Source organism: Branchiostoma lanceolatum, chromosome 10, assembly GCF_035083965.1.
Source record: "Branchiostoma lanceolatum isolate klBraLanc5 chromosome 10, klBraLanc5.hap2, whole genome shotgun sequence".
NCBI lineage: Eukaryota > Metazoa > Chordata > Leptocardii > Amphioxiformes > Branchiostomatidae > Branchiostoma > Branchiostoma lanceolatum.
Window position 1 is genome coordinate 12,266,777 of NC_089731.1, and position 11,947 is coordinate 12,278,723.

The 11,947-nt window shown below is 43.3% G+C and overlaps 1 protein-coding gene across 1 annotated transcript; it reads left to right on the forward strand.

Annotated features, from left to right (window-relative positions):
• The first annotated feature begins 86 nt into the window (after positions 1–86).
• Positions 87–11,903, forward strand: LOC136443466 (carbonic anhydrase-like). The gene is made up of 8 exons (XM_066440712.1): positions 87–304; positions 7,102–7,131; positions 7,505–7,681; positions 8,429–8,589; positions 9,075–9,173; positions 9,833–9,899; positions 10,276–10,436; positions 11,060–11,903. Exons 1-8 carry the CDS (start codon positions 241–243, stop codon positions 11,267–11,269), a joined length of 969 nt encoding a protein of 322 aa, XP_066296809.1. The 5' UTR covers positions 87–240; the 3' UTR covers positions 11,270–11,903.
• Positions 11,904–11,947: the final 44 nt, after the last annotated feature.

Genomic DNA, 11,947 nt, shown 5'->3' on the forward strand with positions numbered 1-11,947 from the left:
ACGGCTATATATACATCACTATACACCAAAATATAGCATTCTACAATCTTTACTCATCAAAACATTTTGTATCGCGGTATATTTCACCCTTCTGCATGTGTATTCCGGTGTATTCTTGTGTATTCCGGTAAAAAGGCGAACCCCAGTAGAGGTGTACCTCAGTTGGGCGTTGTCACAAGCTCACACCACTTCTTCCCTCCTGAGACATTCACGTCAGAACTCCGGTGACAGAAGCTCGCGATGTTGAAACAAGCGACAGTCCTACCTCTTCTCCTTCTCCTCGCCACCACTCCTTTGGCAAAAGGTACGTTTTTACCCTAAATACAGTCCGGTTTTAACTGCGATGCGGCGGCGACTGACATGTAGTGAAAGTTGCGCATACATACAACCGGTACCGGTATTGGGGTAAAATAATGTAGCAAAGGGTGTTGTCAGGGCGCATAGCTTCCACCAGGTTTTCCTATAGGGGTACGGATCGTAGAATTCGGCAAAAAGAGAATAATTGGGTAGAAGAGTCAGTCCACAGAAAGGTTAACATTCCCGCCTCGCAAATGAAAACCGATGGTGGCCAAACCGTTCTCCTGGCAAATATTCTCCCTCTAGCCGGCGTCGTCAGTCTTCTAGTGAACGACAGCCTGTTCTAGAACTGAGGAAAAAGTCACGCGCGAGAAACGTCCATCTTACTAAAGCAACTGACAGCTGTCATCTAGTACTTCGTTTCCTTTTTTGTGCCGTCAAAATGTCAAGACGTCGCGACCAAGAAAATAAGCTGGGAGTCTCCCTTGGCCCTTTTCCTGCGATGCCCTCGTAGTATGACAGCCAAGAGGGTTGTGTCTCTAAGGGCAGAAAGAAAGAAAGAGAGCTCGTACGGCCATAAAAACGTCTGTAACGTTGCTGTATATGTATATGAACATTAAAGCATATCCGCCGTATTTATATACCCGGTCGCGAGCATATCAAACAGGAACAGGATATGTTCCTCTTTATATAGTATTCCTATTTATTAGCATTTCAATTGCACTATTGTATTAAAGAATTCCGGTAACTTGTTGAGGTTTCATCGGACATTCCCTAACCATGCAGCTATAACCTAGCTAGTCTCTGCAGTCAAAACAGGACACGAAGTTCAATCTTGTCACTCTTGTTATACGTTCAAGTAGCGAAGGTCAAACTAACGGTGCTTTTGTTATGGGATGGATGTCAGTAAAATGTAAATAATATGGCTGGTGTCGAACGAATGACATACCACACATCAAATTTATGATGCAAGATTAGCTTTACCCCATTGGTTACAACATTAATTAACGGCATCCAAGAATCTTGAGCTGAGACGGTAGGGGCTAAGGGCCCTCCTCTGTCCTCATAGCTACTCCCCAAGCAGAGGAGTGTGCCCGGCTGGTTTTTGACGTGTTTCTAGGCGCTTTTGTCGGGCTTTCTACTTTGTCATGTCATGTTTTTTCTTGTGGGTTGGTGAGACCAACAAAAAAATGACAAAGTAGAAAGCCCGACAAAAACGCCCCAAAACACGTCAAAAACCATCCGGACCCACTCCTCTGTTTGGAGAGTACTCGTAGCTCTGCGATCCCGAATGTTTGCTCAATTCTGCACTGGGAGGCTTCTGTTTGGAGCCACCGAAGCTTGAGGGAAAGCGCCTGTATTCTAGTTACTCGTGATCTTACCATCAAGGCCGTAGCTTGCACATTCCTTTCGGGTTGTCCGAAGGTAAAGCTTAAAGGTAAACAGCGTTGTGCCTCTGTGTAGGGCCTGGTGTACGGACAGTTTACCGAAAGGCTATGGTTGAATACTTAGTTCAAGCAAAGAGGTTATATATGGTCCTTGGTTCAAAGAGGTTAACGAGTCCATTGTTTAGCTCAGCAGTTTCTGAGTGCAAACGGTGTTTGTATGGATAATGGCACCTTTGTTATACCACAGGGGACAACAAATGTGGCTCAATATTTCTATGCATCGTGCAGTTATAAACTAGTCATTATTTAGACATGCCCGCTTTTTCGTGTACATGTAAGTGTGTCGAAGTTTTAGTGCTTTTGGGGTGTTTTGAAAGCGAGAAGAATGAAGGCGATCGCGATCGAAAATGAGGGCGGGACTAGCGTCTTAATACAAAGATGAAAGTTAGTATTTCAAGTGCTGTTATCGAATCACTCAGGCGGCCGTGTACTCTTTTATCCACACAGCTCCTCTGACAAAAGTCTTTCTATTTTGGACAGTTTATACTATATTTCAGCCCGCATAGAGGCCTGAAGGAGTTTGAAATGTGGGACACAATCGACAAAACAGAGGATGAAATCCGAAGCCGGCTTGCGTTTAAGCAACCGTTATAAAATGGTTTTCGATTTCACTCATTCAAACACACGTGCTGCCGGCCAATCAGAGACCTGGCTTTTCAACCATGTCATCTAACCTTCTTTAACCTTCTAATCACCGCTAGTTTTTGCGTTCTTTTACAACAACAAAAGGAATAGTTTAAAGGCACGCGGTAAGACGGAATCACTACGACCAGTCGCTTCAACAGATATGACCACAATGTCATCAAAAACTTAATTAAGCCCGTTATCAGTAGAATAGCACACAGTCACACGAGAAAGGCTGGGACAATGGAGAAGGCGAAGGCCTGGAACGAAATAAAATTACATGACACGTTTGAAGCTAGTCTTTCTTTATAACAATCACACAAAGTGAAGTTGAAGTCATGCATGTCAGAATCGACAATACAGCATATACTGAATAGCTCTATAGAGTTGTATTTGCAAGTTTGGCAGTTGAATAAGAACATGTTCTTTGTTGTGACCCTCGACTTTCGTACAATTTCAATTTGTTGTCACTTTATATGTACACCCTAGATAAATAACGAAGTAGATTTTTGCGAGGGGACAGTAAGCGACCTCAACTTTGCAGATGACTTAGCTGCATTGGCCAACAGCTGTGAGAATTTGCAAAACTTCACAAACAACCTAGCCAACATAGGTGGAAAGATTGGCCTCAGGGTAAGCGGCGAAAAAACAAAAGGCATGACAACTATAGAAAACCCTACACCAATCCTACTACTTGACAACAAACAAGTAGAGTATGTCGACAGCTTCACATACCTAGGAAGTACTATTACTAGGCACGGTGGCACAGAAAAGGACATCAAAACTCGCCTTGGTAAAGCCATGGGGATGTGGCAATACTTAAGAAAAATTTGGCTTTCTAAGCACATCAGCATACCCTTAAAGTTAAAGCTTTTTCAGTCCATTGTGGTACCGACAGCCATCTACGCATGTGAGACGTGGAAAAGCACCACAGAGACAGTACACGCTCTAGATACATTTCAGCGCAAATGTCTGAGATCAATTCTTGGCATTTCATGGCGAGACCATGTTACAAATGAAGAGCTTATGCAAATAGCAAAAGTCCCCTCTCTTAGCACAATTGTAATGAAAAGGTGATTAACTTTTGCCGGGCATGCGTGGAGGGTACCCGAGCACAGAACGACTAGAATTGCCATGACCTGGAAACCGAAAGGCACTCGTCCGAGAGGACGGCCTAAGGTCACTCTCAGGCGAACACTGCAAAACGACGGGAAGAAGCTGGGATTACATTCACTGGAGGAAATGGCAGTAGCGGCACAAGACCGAAACCTTTGGAGAAGAAGTATCCGAAGCCAAGTTGACCTATGCAACAAAGTTGAGGGAGGAACTAAGGTCTAAGGGTCTAAGATTTTTGCGCTATATGAAATAAAGTTTTTTATATATGTTTCCGAATCAGTTTAGTGATAACGTTGGGTAACATAAATTCGCGGGGTACTTAAATTCGCGATTTTTCGAAAACGGGGTATTTAGGGATATGTGCTAGATGCAACATAAGTAATGCCGCTAGAAATGCAAACCTGACAGACTAACGTATTCAGAACACTGTCTGAAAAGCTTCGATAAGCATGCATTATAAGGCGACGAGGTCAAAAACTCTCCGTCCCTTATTGTCACAGTCTGAGGGCTTCGTGGGAGAATTACACAACATGGTTGTCGGCTGGTTTATAAGAAAAATGTCACATCCGCTTCCTGCTAAACACAATTATTTACAAGACAACTTATTACAATCTCTTTTGCTAACCTGCAACTGGATTCTAAGTGTGATCAATCATCAAAACTCCTCTCTGTTGCTACAACCTACGGCACGTGTATTTTCCCGCCGCCATATTGTTAACCAGAATCCTGTTGTCCTTTTGTCTAAATGCTGCGTGTGATAGTGGACTGAGGAAGATATTTTCCTCAAAGTTTGCTCCTAACACAACAAGGAACACATGGACATAGTAGTATTACCATTGCTACGGCATCCAGCTAACTTGCCATGAATAATGTAACGTTACACGTTGCCCGATGATGACGATGGGCCGACTTTGAGTGAAGTTCTACCGACTCAACACACGGGTTGTTCCCGAACTGGCCTGATGTGTGCGGTACGGCCGTTTTTTCGTGTATTTTTTTTTACTTGGACACGTCTATATCCATAGCACTCTCCTCAAGCCAAGGATGGAACGAATAGCTGCTGTATAAAATGTGATTAGCGGTAAGATATTCAAGACGAATCTTCTCTCCCGAATTAATGTGCCCCCCTGTCCGACAGCACCGTCATTGTGCGTGCGGCGGACGGTAGTTTCAAGTTGAAATTTTATGGTGTCAGCACGACTAGAGACAAAATCTACCATATATATGATTAGTGCAAAGATAGTACATGATACTGACAGAATTATAGAAAAAAAGGATGGTTTATTGTTCTGCTAGATTGATTTCAGTCAACCATTATCGGAAAAATCCCGAATTTATGTTACCCAACGTTACAAACTTGAGTATGATTGAACTGTTAATCAATCACAACGCTTACGACTTACGTTGCTGTGTGTGTGTGTGTGTGTGTGCATGTGTGTATGCGTGTGTGTGTGTGTGTGTGTGTGTGTGTGTGTGTGTGTGTGTGTGTGTGTGTGTGTGTGTATGCGTGCGTGTGTGTGTGTGTGTGTTTGTGTGTATGTGTGTTGGGGAGGTCCCTTATGTAGATTGACCCAATCTCGTATCTCACATACACACAAGGTGTAAGAAAATAAACATGCGGGTGCTTCTCACATTCATGAATACTAATGCTTTTACCAACTGCACCGAAACATAACAAGCCGAATTGCAGGCAGTATGTAGAGCATATCCTTACCCGCTTGCGTTGTATGTTTCACGGGAACAACGGCCTGGAATCCATCCCTATTATTATCATTGGACTGTGCGGCCGGGACCTAAAACGTAGTCTCTACCAGACTAACTACGCCGGCAGAGGGAATATAATTTACTGGGGAAGTTTGGCCTCAATAGGGTTTCATTTTCAGACGCAGTTATTGACCTCCCTACGGACTGAATCTCCTGGCTATTATTCCTCCTTTTGTCGAATTCTACGATCCATACTCCTTAAGCCGGCGTCATAATTCATGCAAGCGTCGGCCGAATTTGTAGATCGCCCGAAGCTCGCAGAATTTCAAAATCGCCCGAGCGTCGACCGTATTTTCCACCGAAAATCACGGGTGACGTCTGTCGAACACTAAAACTTAAGAATCCCCCATGAGATGGTACCATCTTTTGGACATGGACGAAGTCAGAATCGACTAACGTGGTAAAAGGCAAATATTTGGATCAACTCTGATTTCTGAAAATCGCCCGAAGCCCACGTAATCGACAGGACGTCGGCCGTACTTCGGCCGAAAATGCACATTTTGAAGGTCGCCAACACGTCGGCCGAGCTGAATTTTCTTATTTGTGACGGGGGCTGTAAGAAGGCCTGCCACGGTGGAGGCTACCTATCTCAGGTGTGGGGGAATTTGCCAGACTACCATGCTACGTGGATCGCTGGGGAGATAGTAGTATGGTACGGGAGTCGGTATCTACAAAGGGTAGCAAATTAATCCCTCCATTATTTGTACAAAGGAACTAGCTCAGCGCTGAAGATCATTTAAGTCATAAATCTACCTGTCGCCTATTGTCTCTCTCTCTGTAGCCGACTCCCTTTACATACTACATGTAATCACTCTATTTGGCCATTTTACGAGGTTATCAGGCTTGGGGATGGTCATTGTTTTGGAAGCTATCAGGCTTTGGGAACAGAATATTGTCAGAAGAATAGAACCTAGAGTGTTAGGATAGTACCTGTGCTTTGCCGCCTGGGTGCTTGTTTGAATCTATACGTATACGAGTGTAGGGGGTAGGGTGGATGAAAAGGAAAAATCAAAACCGAACACGACCTATCGATATGCATGTATCGACATCTTTCATGGCCGCCGATACTGCATGCGTACTGCAAACCACATGTAGATAAAAGATCATACGATAATCACCTGAAAAAATTACTTCCACATTCACATAATATATGCATGGTCTTGTACACCTTTGATTAACTTCGTAATTATGTGTCACAAACCTACACCACTTCGTTCTTACATCACAAGCTATTTGCCACAAAACAAATCAAGACCATAGCACGTCCAGGTCAAAAGATACAAAAATGGAAGTTCTACTGCAGTACCAAGGTCACATATCAGGGGGCCAAAAATCAAAAGTTGCCTTTGTCTTACCAACACTTACCCACATACCACATATCATTGTAATCCATGCAGAGGTTCTTGAGTTATGCTGACTACAATAGTCCCGAAACACAAACACACACACGTGTTTTAGTCTGTACACTTGAAAAAGCTGTAACGCGAAACCGGTCGGTGGTACTAGACTGAATAAAAGTCCTACACAGGAACTACGCGGCTTCAGATGTCTTACTGAGGAACGACTGCGGTGTGAAAGATGTCGGTTAGCTTGAGGAATGAATCCACTCTACTATAAACAAACACACACACGTACACACACACACACACACACACACACACACACACAGACACACCCAAAACAATATCTCCATTTTTCATGGAGATAACAACCCGTATCGTCTTTGTGTGGCTTATAAAGGTGTGACGACTTCCTGTGAAAACAGGATAGTCTTTTGTTCTCTTTTCCTGGTAAGCCTTTATTATCTGTATATACACAAGGAGATTCTACACCATATGTATTTGTTTTTCAGGTGCAACATGGGGCTACAGTGGAAGCACGGGTGAGTACTTGTATTTACAGTATGACAGATATATCATACAGGGGGCGGCTATTACTGAAGCGCGAAGTCACGATGTGCTTTGTGTATTGTGTGGGATCAAGGAGGTTGGTGGGATCAAAAGTAGAGTACAAAAGAAAGAGGTCAACGCACTCTCCATGTACATTCCTGGTAAAATATCGACTGTTAAAACAAAGAAAAGTGAGTAATTCATCATTAGTTTTTAACGAAAAGTATTATTTTCTAACATAAATGAATACAAAAACCAGACAAGATTCAGAAGTATATCACTGTATTAGTTCAGAATTTTGGAATATCACAATGATGCTGCTGTTATGGTTTTTGAATTACCATATATCTTGTGACCTTTCAACAGCTCCTGCGAACTGGGCTAGCGTGGTGGCTAATACCTCTTGTGATGCCAACGCTCAGTCTCCCATCGACATAGTCTCATCATCAGCGACTCAGGAGACGTACAGTGCGTTCTCCTTCACCGGGTACGATGCAGTCCCTAGTGACGTCAGCATGTCGCTGCAGAATAATGGACACTCCGGTACGATCATCCCTACAGCATTCTAGCTGTCCTCTCCATCTAACGGTTCTCTGTCATCCCTACAGCTTTTTGTAGCTGTTCTCTCCATCGTAATGGTTCTCTATCATCCCTACAGTTTTTTAGCTGTCCTCTCATTGTAGCGGTTCTCTATCATCCCTACAGCTTTTTTAGCTGTCTCCTCCGTCGTAACGGTTCTCTATCATCCCTACAGTTATTTTAGCTGCCCTCTCCATTGTAACGGTTCTCTATCATCCCTACAGCTTTTTAACTGTCCTGTCCATCGTAACGGTTCTCCATCATTCCTACAGCTTTTTAGCTGTCCTCTCCATCGTAACGGTTCTTTATCATCCCTACAGCTTTGTAGCTGTCCTCTCCATCGTAACGGTTCTCTATCATCCCTACAGCTTTTCTCTGCTATCAGCGGTTCTCTGGTATCGCACAGTTCTGATTGAGCGTTTTCTCTCTCCATGTAATGGTTCTTTGCCCCCCCCCCATCCCTAACGTTTCTTTGTCATCCCTACAGTTTTTGTTAAGCTGTGCTCTGCCCCTAACAGTTTTTTTTATCCCTACAGTTTTGCTTCAGCTGCCTGCCCCTCCCCCCCTCTCTCTCTCTCTCTCTCTCTCTCTCTCTCTCTCTCTCTCTCTCTCACTCTCTCTCTCTCTCTCTCACAATTCTTTCATCCCTACAGTTCTTGTTGGGCTACCCTCTTCACTAGTAGTTTAAGGGTTCTTTACATATCCCTACAGTTCTGGTTGCGCTGACCTCTGCCTCTAACGCCATCTCCGTGTCTGGAGGCGGCCTGACCGGCTCGTACATCGCCGCACAGTTCCACTTCCACTGGGGCAGCACGTCCGACTTTACCGTAGGCTCCGAACACACTCTGAACGGTAACTCCTTTCCCGGAGAGGTATGGCCAACCAAAAACTGACATTATCATACTTAATATTTTATTTATTGTTTATTTCTCTAAAACCGCCTTGTTGCAGCCTTTACGATGAATTGTCAGGTCTGTTTAGAATTTTACATATCGACACACAACATTATGACGGAACACATTGTGATATTTAAAAAAACATTATAAAGGTACAACATGCGTATCATAATTACAAATGTAAACAGCAAGTTATTAACTAAAACGCTATTGAGTTAAAGATCTTCAAGTGCCACACAAAATGATGTCCCAGAGAGTCAGATATTGTGGCATTGCATGAAGACGCCGCTAGGTGTGATCATGAATATTCGAATAAGTAGGATGTTTCAGCGCAACACATATTCTAACGTTGCTTAATATTGCACAATGGCTTAGATAACCAGTCTATACATATATGTCAGCACTGTAGAAATAGTATTTTTTTCTTTTGTCTTAATCACCTTATCAATGCTTGTTTGCAGCTTCACATCGTCCACTACTCGAGTACTTACAGTTCTCTCGGCGACGCGCTCGCTTCAGGTTCCGATGTTGCCCTGGCCGTCCTTGGGTTCTTCTTGGAGGTTAGACCGCTTTTCTCCCCTTAGCCTACGTATACACGTACTGCGTATCTTATGTTAGAAATCATCCACAGATATCGACGTATATATATATAGCGATGATAAATGTAGCTCACATCATCAGTATTGTTGGCCTTGTAAGCAACATTAAAGCCATACACAAGACCAGAGGAGAGCGTTCTGGTTCGGCTGATAACATTTTTTTAAATTCAAGAATGTAATTGTATTGGCAACTTGGCCTTGAACCTGGACTAGGCAGCAGTTAACATTATACAGCATCAATATTTTGATAACTCCCTGAGTACCCTTCAGATCAATTACAGCCAGGTGTAACATATTATGTCGAGAACAACCAGTGGACAAACATCAACTTGGAGGCTCTTAAGAAACCTTGGGTTGAGCTTAAAAATTGCCTTTGAAATTTGTTTCTGTGTACTTGTTTGTCAACTCATACCCTTAGTAACTGTATTTTCCACTTGCTTTGGGTCAAAAATGGACTTTGATCTTTTTCAATCGATCCATTGAAACCCATGCATACTGTGGTCTTGTGTATCCTTTGAAGGGAACTGGTAGGTGAAAGATAAAGATAAAACATCTGGAAAAGTAGAAGAAGGACATAAGGTACTATTGAGAATAAAACGTTCATGTTTTCTCCCCTCTAGGAGTCGTCCAGTGACAATGCTGCCCTGGCTCCCATCATCGACAACCTCCAGAGTGTGAACGATTCAGGTGGGCAGAAAACCTGCATACACGATGATTGTTTAACCTATAGATCTGGTTATTGAAGTTAATTGTAACTGGCTAAAACAAGAGTTCGGAGACCTCATATCTCCATGAACTATTCTAATTATGCAAATGACTTCCACATTTACATAATCTGTTCAAGGTCATGTACACCTTTAACTGACATGTCGTAATATGGACTATCCAATGATCTACCGCTTAGATAAAGTATGGCGCTTGTGCATTAATTATGCAAATTAGGAATCTATTTGGTATCATCGTTGCCATGTCTTCGCTATTGGCCAATGGATGAGTTTGTAATACTGTGCAAAACTTTTGATCAAAACCGACGTTTAAGATTGTTTGTTTTTTCTTTGTGCAGGTGACTCGTACACTTTCACTTCGGAATTTACCCTGGACTCTATTCTGCCCTCGAGTAAGACCAACTTCTACCGCTACAAGGGCAGCCTGACTACCCCTACTTGTGACGAGGTAGTGGTATGGACCGTCTTCCATGACACCATCAAAATCTCACGAAGTCAGGTAAATACTAAAGCCCCTTAGCCTCTACCAGACCCCGCGGATGGCTGGAAAAATAGTAGAAATTGGCCAAATAGAGTGAATAGTATGCTAAGGTAGTCGGCTACGGAGAGAGGGTCCAATATGCCATCCACAAGATCTACAGGTCTAAAACTGTAACTTCTATAGCGGACTAACTTCTCTGGCATGTTTTCCCTCTATTTGGCCAATTCCTACGATTTTTCCAGCGACCTGTTAGCCTGGTAGAGGCTAAAAGCCCCTATCTCACTAGACCCGCGGCACTCTGGCGGCGTCGCTGCGTCCTAAACTGGATTTGTGCTACCCTTGCAATTGACGTTATGATGGGAATATCATGCGAAACGTGCAAGTATGACAACAAAGTACACAAAGGATCACAAAGCGTTTTTTTTAATCGATGAAATTCGTTGGGAGTTCTGACAATCATCGTCCGGTCGCAGCGACGCCGCCAGCGTGCCGCGGGTTCAGTGAGAGGGGGGCTTATCCGATTATTTGAAAATCTCGAGAGTGATATGCGATCTCACAGCTAGCGTAACAGGCGTATGTACGATAAAAGCATGGAACGTCAATATCTATCTATTATTGAACTACTGTTGTTTTCCGTACAGCTGACTTCCCTGGTCAGCGGCGCCTACTTCACCGCAGAGTCTGGCCAAGCGGCGGCAGTGATGGCCAACAACTACCGCCCAGTTCAGTCACTCAACGGACGGGCCGTATCCAGCTCCTTCGACGCTTCGGCCTCCTTGCGGATCCTGCCGGCATGGCAGCTCCTTGTCGCAGCCGTCACTTGTGCCGTGGCCGCTGCTCGCAGGCAGTAATAAATGTTCTCAGTAATAAATTGCTGCTCCAATAAGGATGAATTCAACGAAATGACTAGTACTGTGTAACGTACCTTGATTTGTTGTTTGTATTTTTCATACTTTGCAGAGGTTTTCGCTCTCATTGTATTATGAGACGTTTTGAGCTAATACAAGTACTAAATTTTATATACCGGCATTTCAGTATGGTCTACCTTCCTCGTTTCTCTAGAATCATGTGGTGTATAACTTTCAATCGTGTTTTGAATGCAATGTTTTGCGGAAAGTTGGGTACACTAAGAATGCAGCTACGGAATGTATACAACCTGCATTTTAAGTGAGCGCACGTGTTGTAACCTTTAGGAGATATACTATACTATATCAAGTATTCAACTTCATGACTTTTAAGTCTGTTACCGGTTTGTTGTTTGGATAAAAAGGACTACAAATAAAGGTATATTACCTGAAGTAAATTTGTCCAGTTATTTATCATGTTATCCAGGCACACGTTTAAGGAACTTCAGAAGAGCACAATCATTATCACATATCCAGATGGCGTCGACCAATCAGAAGTCCCCATTCCTTATCGGTTAGTAAAGTCGCCTAGTCATAGAAGCGCCACAAGTACTGAATAATAAATCTCAAGACGTGTTCAGTTTTTGCTGTAACCGACTCGTTCTATTATGTGGGGGAAGATAA